At 52.0% G+C, this 16,613-nt stretch overlaps 1 protein-coding gene across 3 annotated transcripts in view; it reads right to left on the bottom strand.

Moving 5' to 3' along the window:
* Positions 1–16,613, bottom strand: part of JADE2 (jade family PHD finger 2) — a 76,486-nt gene that overhangs the window by 35,864 nt on the left and 24,009 nt on the right. For all 3 annotated transcript variants that reach the window (XM_061457061.1, XM_061457062.1, XM_061457060.1), the window contains exon 5: positions 778–947. In XM_061457061.1, coding sequence (XP_061313045.1) covers positions 778–947 — 170 coding nt within the window. The remainder of the gene's footprint in view (positions 1–777; positions 948–16,613) is intronic.

Below are 16,613 nucleotides of genomic sequence, written 5' to 3' on the forward strand. Positions count from 1 at the left end.
GGTTTATTGTGCTGTTGTTCTTACCTGCGTGGCAGCAGCCACACCACAGCAAGCCTTACCTAACAAGGACTGGAAAATCCCTCCAGAGCCTGGCAGGACTACACACCCATGTGTCTGTGCCAGCGGATCTGCCCAGCAGACCATGCTAAGCGCTAGTGCCAATGGTCAAATTCCAAGCCCAGGCACTTGCACTCAACCGAAAGGCACTAATGGATCTTAAGAATGTGCAGTGATGTAACAGCAGGGGTGCAGGCCATGTTACACTGTGATGCTTCAAGACACCTGGGAAAGAAGTGATATTTTAAGTAGGAAATCCTCTTTCTTTTGACTCCCATCTGCCCAGCTGGCTACAGCTGGAGAAATGCTGGAGCAATGCTTTCAGATCTGACCAAAGGAAGAGGGGTCATGCTCATCACCCCCATCCTGACCAACACCTGCAGTACGGATGCTCAGCGGTCAGTATGGGAGGTGATGACGATCGTGAGTGATCTGCATCTATCAATTCTGCTGCAAATCAGACCCCTGCTCCACAGCCCACACTGCACTGCTCCTACCATCATCTGGTTTACCCTGTTCTTCTTGCACCACATCCCTGGGTGAATAAGAAGCACTGAGATATACACAACATCTAGTGCTGCAGCCATCCACATAACCTCTTCTGGAATGCCTTAGCAAAGATTTCTTCTTCAAGGCCTTTTGTTCCACACCATTACTTGAAAAGCCTGAATGCCCACTCTGGGATGCCCAGGCAAGGAGATAAACAACAGCAACACTCACCCATCTCCTTGAGCTCCATATTAACAAGTTCCAACCAGCAAGCATCGAGCTCGTCCAGGTCATAGCGGCTCACTCCTTGCAGGTAAGTCCTCGTAGCTTCTGAAATCTCAGAGCCAGGCAGGCTGCTCGGTGAAACCTGTGAAGGCGAGCTCTCGAGCTGGGGCATGATCCTGGAAGGAAAGGAGGAGAGGTTGAGAGCTACAACTTGCAGAAGTACCCCATCTCTTGCCATGGAGGATGTGACCACACCGTCTGCAAACCCGGCTCTAAGAATGAAAGCAAGCCAACAAAATCAAGGGGGTTTTGCACACTCAGTGTTGTCTCCTGTGCCTTGAATGTTCTGAGGACTGTAACTTGGAGACAAGCGCCTTCCCACAGACTGCTGGTCTGGGCACCTGTGTGATGGTTTGAGTTGGGATGTGTCAAAACAAGCTGATTTTCCAGCTCCCAGCTCCCCTCCTAAGGACCTCAGACCTGGGGTTTGTGCTTTACCCAGTGTCCCAGAGAAAAGCAGTAGAAGAGAGGGAATGGCTCCAGCATCGTGCCTGCTGCCTCGGGCTGTGATCAGGAAGGGAAGGAGCAGGTTGGGAAGCAGGAATTTGCTATTGTATTCCTCACTGCAGATCGGTGGCATAACACCAATCCCATCAGAAATAAAACCATACCAGTGCTGCTCACAAGCATCTCATCCATCCCAAACACCCACTGATGCTTTCAGGTACAAACCAGCTTGCACCCTGCATGGCTCCAGCAGCACCGAGCAGGCGGCTCAGCGCCGGGCTCTCTGTGGGCACACTCCTGCTCTTCATCAGTTCCCCAGTTCCCCCTCACACCATGAGAAATGAAGCCATTCTTCCACTTTGTCTGGCTCCTTTCTCCCTCTCTGCCTTGCATTCCCACCAGCCCGGTGGCAGCAGCCTCCCACAGGTTTGGATTCCCAGGTCAGTAACTCAACCTACGGCTACAACCGCTGGTACCAACCTCATGTTGCTGCCCCTGATGTAAGAGGGTTGCTCCTCCCCACAGGGCTCACACAGGAATACCACATCAGGGCAGAAACACCCTGTTTTGGGAGAAGTACCCTGTCCTGCCTGTGAAACTGGGAAATGTGCTGTGGAAAGCACATGCAAGCACAGGACCAGGGTTGTTTCCAACAGCGATGCTCCTGCCCGGAGCCAGTGGGCCTGCTGGCGATGGGGACAACGGTACCAACCCCTCCCTGCTCCATGGCTACACAGAGCATCCCACATCCCCAGAAAGGCAGGATGCGCCCAAGCCATGTGATAAACACTGAGACAGGGCTAAGGAAAGGGCTCCTGCTCCCCACGCTGCCATCTCGGCCACGCTGCCAACACAGCTCCTTCCACCCTGCAGGCAGGATGGTGGCACACAGACACTGGGTTTGGCACCGCCGTGCCCTCTGTGAATATGAGACTCTCTGCCCAGCGGATGAACCCAAGCACAATGTTCCATCCTAGTTACACTGGGAAACATGAGCTCAGCCAGCGCCCTCTCCCCACTGCACCCTGCCCCAAGTGCTCAAGGAGCAGAAGCATCTCTCAAGTCTCTCCAGAGGCCTCTGGGGACTGGAGGAAGCCCCAGTTCCCCCTGTCCTTCCCCTCTCTCCAGCCCAGGACCTGACTGTGGGATAGAGGAGTTATAGTTTGGCGACCAGAAGCCACCCACCGCTGCTGTAGGAAACAGTGTTGTTAAGTAAGTGAATTGTTAAGTACCCTAAATGGAAACTTTCCAGCTACAGTTTTCCCATTCATCTACAGAAATTAACTCCTTACATGAGAAAAATGAGGTCCAATGGATACAATGGTCCAAATACTGATAGGAACAGCAACAGCAATTAACAGGAACAGTAACAGCCATCAACGCAAGCCATTACTGCTAATTAACTTCTTCACTATGAGGGTGGTTCTTCCCTGTGAGGGTGCTGAGGCACTGAGTGCCCAGAGAAGCTGTGGCTGCCCCATCCCTCAAGGCCAGGTTGGACACAGGGGCTTGGAGCAAGCTGCTCTAGTGGAAGGTGTCCCTGCCCACAGCAGGGGGTTGGAACTGGATGGGCTTAAAGGTCCCTTCCAACACAAACTGATTCTGCAATTTACCAGAGCACAACAGAGACCAGATCCTGGTCCTGGGCTGCTCGGATGAGATGCTCAAGCCCCTCTCTGCAGACATCCGCTCCCTAAAGCACCCTTTGCAGGCAGAGCACCCTCTGATTTAAAACACCCTCCAGCACACCATGCACTTTAGTGCTGCACTCACACCGTGACAGGCAGCTCAGCAATGGAGAACATCCCATGGTGGTCTGCGAGATGGGCTCTGAGCGCTCTCTATTCCCCACCACAGGGATGGGGAGAGGAGCTGCCTCATGTACTGCAAGCTCCCTGCACAGAAAGCGAACAGGCGCTGGCTGTCAGCTCTTCTGCCTTCCCTTGGCAGCCCTGCGGCAGCAGGCATGACACTTGCCATGCACACGTCAACAGTGCCATGCGTAATGGCATGCAAGTAGAGGGCAAGCTGGAAAGGAAAAGCAGCCTGTGGTGCCAGCTGAGAGATCCCTGCAAAGTTGGGTGCTGGCTGCAGGATCTGCACAGCTCACGTGTGCGTCGTTGTGTCGTTCCCCCCAAATACCACCCCCGGCACCAATGTCGACACAGAAAGATGCTGCAAAGAAACAAACAAGCCAACAGCAACCTGCTGCAGCACATCACCCCCTTCCAGCCCTGCTCCTGCACCAGCACCAGCTGGGAAGCCCGCTGGCCCCCACAGTCTGCCTCCTGTCCTGATCTGTGAGTTAATGTCAGAGCATCGAGGGCTTCGTGCTCTGTGATGTGCCTGGGGCAAAGCCATCGTGTCCATCATGTAACCAGATGATGCTCCAAGGCCTGTAAGTGCCAAGGCAAGAGATATGTGCACAATTGCCCCTGTGAACAGGACCCCACCTGCCTTGCCCAAGGTCGGGAAGGAAATCTGTGGCAGGGCAGGAAAAGGAACCTGGAGTTTCTCCAGACCCAGACACGTTGTTTAACTGCTGTCCTCTGCAGCCACAACCGTTGGAGGCACTCCCAGAGCCACCAGCGGGAGAAGCAGTAATTCCATTGCTCGGAGAGGAAAACCTCAAGAAAGGGGCTCATTTTGCTTCCTCTGCCTTACCTTCCCCAAAATGAAGATGTACCCCAATGCCCTGAGGACACCTCCAAATTTCAGCTCAGGATCTGAAAATAACCCCGTGAAAAGACAGCTCTCACTCCCTAGATCTTAAAACGAGCTCAAGTGTAATCTAGGACAGGGCCTGGGGATTCAGCAACGTCTGTATTTAATGCAGAACAGCAGTAATAACACTGAAACGAGGCGTGCTCCTACTCAGGCTTCAGGAATGTCATCTAGGGAGCTCCCAACCCCTTAAGATATACAGGAGTCACGGTGCAACGTGAACTGGTCCAAGAAGGACTGAACCTCTCCTTCCCACAAGGTCCAGCTTTGCAAAGGGCCCATGGTGGGTCAGCACTGGGGTCTTACAGGAGAAAGCTCAAAGCTGTTGAGAAAAAACCCTAATCCTCTGACTGCAATGAATATTCCTGTTGGAAAGAGCCATAAGCCTTCCTTAAGCCGCGTTACACAAGCTGCTTGCTGAACAACCGGCTGCAGCAGGTGATGGGGTGACGCGGGCCAGCCGGGGATGCTCGGGAGAAAGGAGCCGCTAATTTTAGCCTGGCATAGAAGTGCAAAGATTCCTGCTCTGTGTTCCTATCAAAGGAGCAGCCTGAGCAGGTCGTGTGCTGTATTGACAGGCACTGAAGTGCACTTAGTGTGGTAAGGATGCGGATGGTGACTGGAGGAACCCCTTTGGGTTATCTCTAGTGTGGGACAGATGATACCACATACCAAGAGCCGAGGCGCTGTGCTCCCAGTGCTGCCGGTGTGCAGGACATAGCAGCCACCCCAGGTGAGGTCAGGTCAGGTCCCATGTGTGTGTGCAGCCTCTGCCTTCTCATCGCAGCTAGCTCATGGAAAAGGATTTTTGCTGAACCTGGTGCTCACACATGGGAGATAAATGAATCCCCCCAGTCATGAAGCCACCTGAATGCTACCGAGCCCCCCAAAACCTCGTTGCATGCTTAGACCCTCAGGTCCTGGCTTTGCAGAGACCCTGGTGATGCAGAGATCACAGGGAGCCTCACTGGGGATAACAGCACCACCAGCAAAAGAGCTCCGCATTCAGCTTTTCCTGACACTGCTCCATTAAACGGAGTTTGCTTTGGTTGAAGAGGAACTGGAATTTGCAGAGGGCCTCTTTGCTCCTCTGCTGCTCAAGATCAAGTCAATTAAGATACAAAGATTCAGGAAGAATCCCAAGATAAGAAACTCTTACACTACTTCCAGAACCAGGTCTGCACCTCCATAGGGACAGCACTGCCTTTTGTCGGGACACTTTGCCCTGCTGGGTGGCTTTGAGCTGTGACTCAAGTGGCGCTGGTATGTGCTGCCAAATAGCACCTTGGAAATAACTGCAGAATTGGGTTTTATACAGTAAACAGCATGTACAACCTATATATAGAGACCTGCTGGAAGCCTGGTCCACATCAACCCGACTCATCTGCAGCACTCAGTTAAAACACAAGATTTTTATGGCTCAGCAAACCACACCAAAGGCTATCCCTGTCCCTATGAGCATCCCTCCCATCCCAGCAGGTGCAGGAGGCAGCCTGGGGCTCACATGGGACACCCCAAGCCTCTGGGAAGACCAAGGATGCAATGCCTGGAGAGGCACAGCCTCTCACTTACTCCTGGATTTGGATTAGTGTGTAGAATCATGTTCCTAAAGAGCAACCCATTCCTCCCTGATCCATGCGAACACACCGCATATAAATGTTCAGATACAAAGATCAATGACTGCAGAGACAGTTGCCTTGGGCTAGGAGAAACACTGGCAGGAAGAGGTTCTATGATTTAATACAAGAGAGCAATCCTCTGGATAAAACCATGCCCTGATTTACAGCAACACAGAGAACAGCCCATGCTGTGCACCTCTCCTCATCGACAGCAACAGCAAAGAGAACTGGAGCCCAAAAAGCTGTAAACTTTGTGCTGCCCACACACTGCACTGGAGACACAGCTAAGTAAAGGGAACAAACCATGGAGGCCACCTTAACCAGCATCTCCTGCTGGGCTCTGAGAGCTGGGGCTGGCAGAGATGTCATCAGGGCTTCCCTTACACACAGGAATGGGGCTCTATCAGCTTTGGTATGTTCCATATAAAGGGTGACGGTGACACACCTTGCAGCCAGGGACCTTGTGCAGGGCACAACCAACCCAACCAAACCAGGCATGCAGAAAAAGCAAGAACATGCTCCAAAGAGCCCCAGACCACTTCTCTTCACCTAAATTAGAGCAAAAGAGTCCTAGGTAGCAAGCAATGTGTTATGAAGAACATAGACAAGCCAAGACCCTGAGCTTCCGAGGCTCTGTGATGTGCAAGGGGTGTTAAGAGAAGACAAAGTGCTGTACACGAACCTGGGTTGGGGATGGAAAGCATTGTGAAGCTGAGGTGATCCGTATCCCAACGGGAAATGTTTCAAATACACCAAACTGGGCAGGTGGCAGAGGATGAACAGTGCCAAAGCAGGAAATGAATGAACAGCATGGCCTGTCATGAATACACATTGCTGGAGTACAGGATTACCCAAGGATTTCCTTCATCTCAAAATACACCTTAAAGAACTCACAAAGAAACCTCTTGGCTGGACCCTGGTGAGCTTGGTTGCCTTCCTTAAGCCAGAGCACTCCATCACAGTGGCTTCCCATCAGCACCTCGCTGCCAACCCAGCAACCTGGGGTAAGGGTGATGTGTGCCCTCCTCGTGCAACACACTTCAGGGATGACCTATTCTCCAAGCAGCGCTCTGATGGTGGGACCACACGTGTGCCCACTGCAACTACTGGTGTTTGCTGGTGATGTGCCACCACTGAGATGCTGGGACTCTCCCTCCATCCTCACAGCAAAGCATCACCAAGGCAAAGCCTCCCCCAAGCACCAAACCATCTGCAGAAGCTCGATTACACTGGAGGAGCATTTACTCCTTTATTTATCCAGCCAGAGACACAGCATTAAAACCCATCAAACCCTGTATCAATCAAGGGCTTATTTAAACGAAGGGTTGAAAATTGGGAGCAACCTCAAAAGCACAACAAACCTGGGGCCATTAGTCTAAAAGTGGGTCTCAAGGGCACTTGAGGAAAAGGAGTAAGTGGACCCCAACACTCTTGAGGATCACATGTATCCCTGGAGAACATTACACAGTAATAAAATATACTCAGCAAATTCCCATGGTTAATCATCTCTGTAAACTGAACGCTTCACTTGGCTGAAGGGAGAAGGCAATTTTTCCTATATGCTCCCTTCTAATATGCTAGATAGAAATAATTAATCCAGTTTCTCTGCTGAAAAGACTGCATTTTATTACGACGAAGGCTTTAGTCAATCATCTTTTCTTTACTTACATCCCACTCTAAATTAGTCTTGTCCAGCGTCCATAAATAAATCAGCTTAGGAAAGTCAGTGGAAAGAGAACTCTGCCAGCAGCCTTCAGTGGACGCTGATCCTGTTCTCACCAGCAGCTCTGCTCATGGGGGGAGTTCTCCTGCAGCACATGACAACTTTCAAAAGGCAATTTAAAGGGGTGCTTTTCATCCCCTGGTTATTAATATCTAGCAGGGCATTTGGAGCAGAGACCCAACCTTCTTAGGAACTTAAGCTAATAGATTTCATAGGTGCTATAGCTTGCCCATAGGAGAGCGGTGACATAAAGGCAGAGGATGGGGTGAACGGTCACAGCAACAAACCTCTTTATTATAACAAACAAGAGCATCAACAGATTTAAAGCCCCGTTTTCAGCTGGCACTGCTGGGACCACTCTGGGCAGCAAAGTAAGAATGTGCAGTATTTCCTCACTGGCTGCTGGAGCCAAAACCCCTCGAGATTTGGCAACAGCCTCTGCAAACCCACAAAAATTCATACATACATAACAGAGCGGGCACAGGGCTCAGCCCAGGAGTCAAAGGTGGGAAGAGAAACCTGCAGTGGCTGTCTGGCCTGGTGGCCCAGTCTGCCACCCCACTTTGTGCCATTCATGAACTATCCTTGTGTTAAGGGGCTCTAAAAAGCACATTTCTAGCAAAAGAAGTTGATGGAGGTAACACAACATTGATCCTTCCTGTGCTCATCCATGCTTGAGCAAGCAGCCCGGTGCAACCATGCGGTTCATCACCACCACTGCTGATGGGTGTGATGGATGGCTGGGCTGGCACTCTCTCTAATATACCCTAAACCTTCAGTAAAGCTTGTCCCAAACACATACACAGGTGATAAACACTTGGTTCAGCTTTGAAGCTCTCATTCGGCTTCTTGCTGCTGTTTTGGGAGAACAAAAAGCAGCTTCGTTTGGCCCTGGAAGGATCCACCAAGCTCTGTAACAGGAGCACCCATGCCCAAAAAGCATCCCCTGACTGCACAGACATCGTTGGCCAATGCTCAGCCGGGCGAAGGTCCCTTTGTGTTACCCAAGTGGCACTGGGGATGCTCAGGAAGGGGTTAACACTGTTTGCAGCAGTGTCCTGCCCTCTGGGTACCAGCAGCCAGTGAGTGTGGCTCGGGGTGACGTAATGCCTGGGTGGCTGCTTGCAGGCTGCACACCCCATCCCTCCTGCACTGGAGATGTGTCAGGGACCCCGGGATGCATAGGGAACCTCGGGATACGCGGAGGACCCTGGGATGCATCCGGGATCCCAGTGTCCTCGGCCAGGCAGGGATCAGCACAGGACAGCGCGTCTCACCAACACCAACCATCCCTTTAGCTGTTGTTTTTCCCAGCTAAACCCTGGACACTCAGCACTATCCAGTGAACATCAGGAATTATCATTACCAGCTTTTAAACTGCTCCCAACGATCGGGATGCTCAGCTCCACAGGGCACATCCTGCAGTTGCCAGCCCTGTGCCTGCTTCTTGGCTGGGAAACTCCTTTTGGCTCCGGGATCAGGATTCAGGGTCTCACTGTTTGGGATTGGAAACGTCCCTCTATTAACCCCATTCCTGTGCAGGATGGTCAGGTCGGGGGTGGGTGGCCCCTGATGTGCAGCTTAAGATGTATATAGGCAGGCTCTGGAAGTTTTACTGGAAGGAAGCTCAAGCTCCAAATTGCAATTAACAGGTGCAATAAGAGAAATGCTGTTTTCTCCTCTCTGTCTAAAATCTCCTCCAGTAACAGCCTGTAACCAGAGTGGGTCCTTCCAGGCCTCTGGAATAATGTAATCCTCTAAGGAGAAGTGATTCACTCTCCTTTGATGTGATAAAAAGAGGAAAACAAGTGAACAGGAGGCACTAAACAGCCATCTTGTGAAACCCAGCCAGCTTGTCCAATTTCCCTTTGGAGCTGTTTATCACCATATAAAAAGCCTGATCCTGGGCAGACTAGATCAAGACCAGAGCGTTGATGTCCCTGTCTTTCTCACGTTTACATTCCAGCCCAAATCTCACTGAGATTTAGCTCAACCATTTAAATCTCAGCTCTGATTCAGTGCCCAGAAAACCACTGTGATGTAGACCAGAGAAGGGACTTGGCAAGGAAGCATCCAGGTGCAGCGCTGGGAAGCTGCAGAGCTGCATCCACCTTCCCGAGGTGGAGGAGAGGACGGGCACTGTTTCACAGCAGGCTTCATGTGCACAGCTGCTGGGCAGCAGCAAACCAGGGCTGCATGGGCAGGCAGCAATGGCCAGGCAGTGGTTTGCTGGTGGGCTGCTTGGAACAACAGAACACAGATGTGTTTCTGGTTGATAGAAGAAAGCAGCGTCTGGGCTGAGAGCAAAATACACACAAACTCTGATGTGGTGCCAGGATCTTCTCCCTATTCCTTTACCCCTTTTCTCTCTGTGCCCTAACAGTGGCATTGTCCCTGCTGGTGGCAAGGGGTTGGAACCGGATGATCTTTAAGGTCCTTTCCAACTCAAACCATTCTAGGATTCTATGATCAAAAGCAGCAGGACTCCGACCTGCTGCTGTGAGGAGGCACAGACTTGTGCTGCTGTTCTGGCTCCAAAGCCCAGCAAAACACAGTGGCCACTGACCCCAGAGGATGCTCAGGCAACATCTGCTCCCCATGGGCAAGGAAGACAGAGCCAGCGTCGGCACCCATGGGTGCTGCTCTCCTCTTTCTCCCATAGCCCCACTACCCAGTGGCCCCTCAGGCACCCATGCCACCCGCCAACCTTCCCCAAACCCAGCCAGCCGGCTGCTAGCATTCTGCTCATTTCCATGTAAGCAATATGTACCTTGGAATGGCTGCTAGGGAAGCCAGGGACACTTGAGTATATGTTTTCTGGATATAAAAAGACAAAAACTGTTGCTTCTTTATGTAACCTAAGCCAAGCTACTAACGTTAAAGCATCTGGAATTAATTATCTCAGCCAGATAATGTTTCCACAATTATTCCAGTAACACAAACAGCTCTGCTTGTGCTTGCATCCCACTCTGGGGACCAGAGGCAGAGGCTGCGGGTGATGGCAGCACCTGCCATGGGCTGAGCAGGGGCTGTGGCCACGAGCCACAGCACATCAGGAGCCAGCCAAATCCCCCCCCCGACCCTGCTGTTAAATGGAGCTGAGCATGGGAAAGCTCAAGATACAGAGCAGGGCAGCAGGATGACTGCTGCTGTGGCCACTGCACATGTCTCCTTACAGAAATCCAGCCCAAGGAAAGCAAAGCTTTGAGGAATTTGGAAAGGCAGCATCCAGCCATTTCTTTAATGCATTCTGAATCACTGCACTAAGGCTGAACCCTGAGACACACGAGAACAGCTCCGACGCTGAGTCACTGGGAACAGCACACAGCCCATCCCACACCAGGAGGGACCCGTCTGCCTCAAGCACCATCCTCGGACTGCTCTGCAGCTACGCTTCTTTTGGGGTGTTTTACACATCTGGAAGTGCACTGACAACAAAACCACCTTCTCCACCTCACCAAGGTCCTGGGACAGCTCCAGCAATGCTTCACCTAAATCCAACAGGATTATCCACAGCACCAAGAACGGAGCAGCTAGTCCTGTCCTGCTCCTCCCAGCACTCTGAAGAGCGCTTAAAAGTAATAGTTTCTTGTGTTGTTCAATGGGGACACAAGGTATGCTAAATCACTAGCAGGTGATTTAATTACTGCTGCTGTTGCAAGCAGCAGTGATCAAATCTGCCAGGGTTTGCCCAGCTAAACACTAAATCCATGGTTGTGAATGGAGAGTGGAGGTGATGGAGCGAGATACGGAGGCTCCCAAGGCTGTACCAAACCAGAGCTCCTTCTGAGAGCTGCAAACCTCGTTACAGAGCAGTGAGAAATCAAACCTGCTTGTTCTATACATTTACTGCTGAAGTACACTTGACTTTCTGTGTGCTTGGTCCAGTATAAACCACAGGCATCCACTGGGAGGATTAGCAAACATTCAAAGTAAAAGTCCAAGTGGCTCAGCACTAGGTAAGAACAGGTTGGATTAACATGTTTCCTGCAGCAAATAAAGGTGAGGACCTGCTGAAAGCCCACACGAGAACTTGTCAAGCAGACTGTAAACCAGAAATGATTACAAGTAACAGAGTAAATCCCACTTACTTCTTTGCAAAGCACTCTCAGGCACCGAAAACAGCCCTCTACAGCACCAATAGCGCCTTTTGTACTGCCCAGACCCTCTGAGCCACCAAACTGCTGCTGACACAGAGGTGATTCATCCCATCCTCAATCAGGCATCTAAAAGACCAGCCTTTCAGTACCTAAAGGGAAATCTGGAGAGGGACATTTTACAGCGCCAGGTAGTGACAGGACAAGGGGGAAAGGCTTTAAACTGAAAATGGGGAGACTGAGATGAGCTCTTAGGCAGAAGCTCTTCCCTGTGAGGGTGCTGAGGCGCTGGCACAGGGTGCCCAGAGAAGCTGTGGCTGCCCCATCCCTGGCAGTGTTCAAGGCCAGGCTGGACACAGGGGCTTGGAGCAAGCTGCTCCAGTGGAAGGGGTCCCTGCCCGTGGCAGGGGTTGGAGCTGGAGGAGCTTTAAGGTCCCTTCAACCCAAACCATTCTGATGCTATGACAGGCCACCCTGCCAACAGCCCATCCCTCCCCGCTGCTTGTGGGGACAAGGGCTGCCTGAGCAGACCCGAGTGAAAACCTCCCTTTCGCAGCAGCAGAGCTGCAGAGGGAACTCACTGATGTCACATCAATGGGGTTTTTTGCTGTCCTGGATCAGTGCCACTGGACATCCCGTCCTCACCATGGCTGAGCATCACCATGGGGGTACCCAGGAGCACAGGGAGTGTACCAGCATCAAGCTTTCCTCCCTCTGTGCTCCCACGTCCCAGGGCTTGCGATCCACACATTTACCAGTAGAGCAGTTGGGATTGTTACTTCTTTTGATCTGAGCAGAGCCTCAGATCTTGAAAGGGAAGAAAGGGAAGCATACATAGATTTCTGAAGCACACCCGAACCCAGGCTTATTTAAGGGCAGAATGGGGATAACTGACCCAAGAAACAGCCCTTTGTATGAGCACCAGCGTGCCATCTGCAAGCTCCAAACTCACACATTTTTCATGATGAGCTGGAGGGAAGGAAGGAAAAAAAAAAGGCTTAAAAAAAAAAAAAAAAGGAAAGATCATGTTAAAAAAAAAACCAACCCAGCAGCTCTGTTCCAAAAGATCCACAAACTGCAGCAGAATCCTGCCTGCCCCTTCTGCAGCGAAGCCCAAGGGAAGCTGCTGATGAGTCAACAGCCAGCCTGCGTCGCCGACCGAGCAGAGGAAGTCCAATCCCAACACTCGAGAACAAAGTGTGCTGGTTCATAGAGTACATGCTGAGAACGCAGCCTCGGGAAGCCCTCCCCGGGCTGGAAGCCGCGCTGCCGCAGGGATACAGCCTGGACAGCATCCAGGGCTCCCGCTGCACACCAGGGGAGAGGGAGAGGTGAAGGCCAGGCACTGCTGGGACATTCGCATCGTGCCACCCCGCTGCTGTCCAGCCTGGCCACAGCTCCTCGGTGCTACCAAGCTCCCCACTGCAACACATTCTGCTCCCAGCATTATTTTCTCCCTTTGATGGAATCATTCCCTCCCTGTTCTGGATGCAGCGCCCAGTCCCAATGGGATGCCCCACAGTGTTCACTCACTGGGGCAGAAGGGAAGAAGGGCAGGGATGTGCTCAGCCCTACACATGCTACTGGTGCACCAATTACTTCTCCCCACCCCAGTACACTGATCTCCAACACTGCACCCCACAAGTGGACCCACTCCTCTTGCTCCCTTTCAAGTGATGTTGGTATTGCACAACCACGACACAAACATCCCTGCCAACAACTCTGCATCCTCTCAAAGAGCTGCTGGACCTCCTGGAGATGTTGGGGCGACTCTGGAGCTCACTACAGAACAATGCAGCCTGAAGGAGATGAACACTGAGCAGGTCCACATAGCAACCCAGCCTCAGCACCACCACCCCAGCTTCACACACAGGGCAGCAAGGAGCTGCTTTACCTGTGTGTGTGGTCATTGAAGGAGGAGGACCAGAGGGGGACCAGGACAGGGCAGGGACACAAACACTGTGCCGACGTGGCAGACGGCGTTTGCGCTGGTGCCACCGCCATCGCCGAGCTGGTACTCGCAGAGGTTGTGCCTTCCTGTTGCCACAGCACTTTCTGTTTTCTGTTAAAACAGGGCCACAGCGACGATGCAAGTATAGATCTGCAACGCCAAGAATATCTGGGAAGGCTGCCAGCAAGAAGCAGCCTTCCTGCTCGTCCTCCCGCTGTGTGCAAATTCACAGGAAACAGAATCTACAGCACATACTAATGTGGCTTAATGTGAGATCCAAGAGCCACCTCTAGATCCTGCCTGCAGCCCCGTCAGCCTGGGGAAGGAGCCGCGTGCCAAAAACGTTAAATCATTAAATAAAGGAGGAATTAAAGCCTGTACAGGTGCATAAAATCCCACGTAGGGGCCACTGCTTTATGGAGTGATGCTCTGCTGGGCAAGCTGAATGCAGCACCATGCACAGCACTGGCATTGATGCCTGTAGGTATGGATGAGCCCAGGTAAGGTCCCGGCACACCCACTCTCCAAAGAAGGCTTTGCAGCCTCCTATAAGCACCCATGGAGAACCAGCAAGGTCCACTTTCCTCTTGGGTGTATCACGGTGTGGCCCAGGGAAGACAAAGCTCACCTAAAGCTTCTCCTTCCCTTTTGTAACAGGAGTGGTACCCACAGCCCTGATGCTCCACAACTGTTGTGACAACTCTTCCCATTACTTTGTTATGCTTAATCCTTACACTCAAGCCGTGCTGAGATAGTCCAACATCACATCCAGCACCCAGCTGTGCCCTGCACCAGGCTGGGACCTCAAACCTGGCTCTACCATTGACCCATGGTGGAAACCTCTGTCCCTCAGTTTACCCAATCGTGAAACAATTCACAGGAGGGTTGTAAGGCTCACCTCTGGCTCTGGAAAGCCACTGGAGATCTTTCAGCTATGGGCTCCAGCAGAGGTGGGATGTAGTGTCATCACTGGGATGCAGCGTCACCATCACCACCTGCATCCCAGGGAGGGCGATGTACAGGGGATGCACAAGCAGAGGATGCCACCCTGCTGCTCCCTGCCTCGCCAGAGGGAAACTTATCTCTACTCCTCTCTCATCTGACTGCAAAAGGCTTTTTTCACTACACTGGAGCCCTGCAAGCTCTGGGCAATTCTCAGACCTGTTACTACACAAAATAAAACCCTTTTCAGCAGCAATGAGCCAGAAATGATTGTGGAGAGGAAGCAGCTGATCTGTGCTGCCTGATCACCCATGGCCATCAGCAGCATCCGTGCCTCCTGGGACACGGAGCCAAGAGATGCTGCACCTCTTCCCCCACTGCTTTCCTCACAACTGCACTGCGATTTGTGCTAACCTAGAAAGGACCCTCGGGTTTAAGGTGGCTCTTGGTGGAGACATTTTGAGATGACGCTTTCTGGGGAAAGCACTCCTTAAACTGCAGCTCTTCCCTCCTGCCTCACCCCCAGCTTGTGACATTTTACAGCTCCAGCAAAAGAAAATGCTTCAGAACAATCTCATTTTCAGCTTCGGAGGCACAAAACCCAGAGGCAGGGTGCGGGTACCAAGCGCTCAGGTGGGAGATGGGAAGAGCAGCAGCGGCTGCATACAAGGCACCTTTCGGAGGGTGAGATCCATCTCCGGAGTGGGAAAAGGCTCTCACACCCTCCATGGCAAAAGCTGCTCGCTGCCAATCACCCAGCCCAAGAACCAGTCCCCTGGGGTCAGGATGATGGGCTCAGTGTGATGCTGCAGGCAGTGCTTGCTGGCTCTCCAGCTCCCAGAGGCTCTTGTGGCTTCTCCCTGCCTGCTTCCCTCTAGGAATTTAACAGGGCAATGGCTGTCAGGAGTGACAACATGAGGAGTGGATTGCCACGGGCATCCATTCCCTGGTTCCCACAAAGGGCAGGATACTCTGTCACATCTTTGTGTTACACCTTTGGGATGGGGGGAAGCAAAATGCTGCCCTGACAGCGAGGAAGGGACTCTGCATTTCCCAGTCTGCGATGCTTTTCAGCAGAGAAAGGAATTAGGATTGTCCATATCCAACACAGGGAGGATCCATGGGGTTTATGTGACATATTTTGAGCAGGGAAGAAGGAAAGTTTGGAAGCAAAGGGGGGAAACCGGTGCAGAGGTGTGGGGCAGTGAAAGCAGCAGCTCAGGTGGTACCAGCGAGGCACCTGCTCACTGCTGCTGGGATGGAGACAGGGGCAAATTAAAGCAATTAAACCAGGGAGGTAAATGGAGCTGTAAGGCCTTTTCAGGCTGCTCTCTTCAGGCAGATGAAATATAGTCATCTCCTGTGAAAGAACACTTGACATTTCTCCAAAGGAGGGCAAGCTGCAAGAGGGAGCTGTCTAACACTGGAGATACAAAAGAGATTGCAGTCTTCATCTGAATGCTGCTCTCTCCCATCCCCAACTCACAAGGGTCACCCAAGTGGGAGAACACTGAGGGCAGGGATGCTATGGGAGAGAGAACTGCTCACACATCTCTTTGGTGTGCCTGTGGAGAGATGCTGTCCTGCTCGAAACAAATCTGGCACCGCTTATCCCCCTGGGATGTGCATCATGGCACAAAGCAGGTGGAACCATTAACACTGCTGCAAAATGAGATCTTCATTCCACTCACATTGCACTAGTGAAGGTGGAATATCCCAAACAGGCTTCAGACTAAGGACAAAGCCCTTCAGGCCATGCTCGCTGTCTTGCCAGCCAAGAGATGGTTCAGGCAGATGGGACACAGTGCAGGACAAGCAGATGGAGCAACAAGAGAGGAAAGACCTCCAAGGAAGCGAAGGCTGTGGGTAAGCAGCATTATCCCACAGCAGTCTGGGATGACTTGGGAACATCAGAACCCAGACGGGCTGCAGAAACCCACCTGAGTGACGGAGCCACTGATGAGGATCTCTGGGAGGTCCCAAAGAAGAGGTCACATTTCAGAAGAGCAGGAGATGACACTCAATATCTGCCTCTACAAATAAAACTCAGGGAAACCCACTGAAACACTCAACCTACATGAATACAGACAGAAAGTAACAGGGGATAAGAACCATCTGACATGGGACGGGACCTCTGCGGTGGGTGGATAGGAGAGGAGCAGATGGGACCCATCTTCACTTAGCAAGGCTTCAACACTACCTATCAGGAGCTGCTCCCGGTGGCCGTGGGCTGTGCTGACACCTCTTGCAGGGCCAGGCTTCCTCACACAGACATGGGT

This window comes from Pezoporus flaviventris, unplaced genomic scaffold, assembly GCF_033815535.1.
Source record: "Pezoporus flaviventris isolate CSIRO_AGI_PZ_B2104156 unplaced genomic scaffold, CSIRO_AGI_Pfla_v1 ptg000023l, whole genome shotgun sequence".
Classification (NCBI taxonomy): domain Eukaryota; kingdom Metazoa; phylum Chordata; class Aves; order Psittaciformes; family Psittacidae; genus Pezoporus; species Pezoporus flaviventris.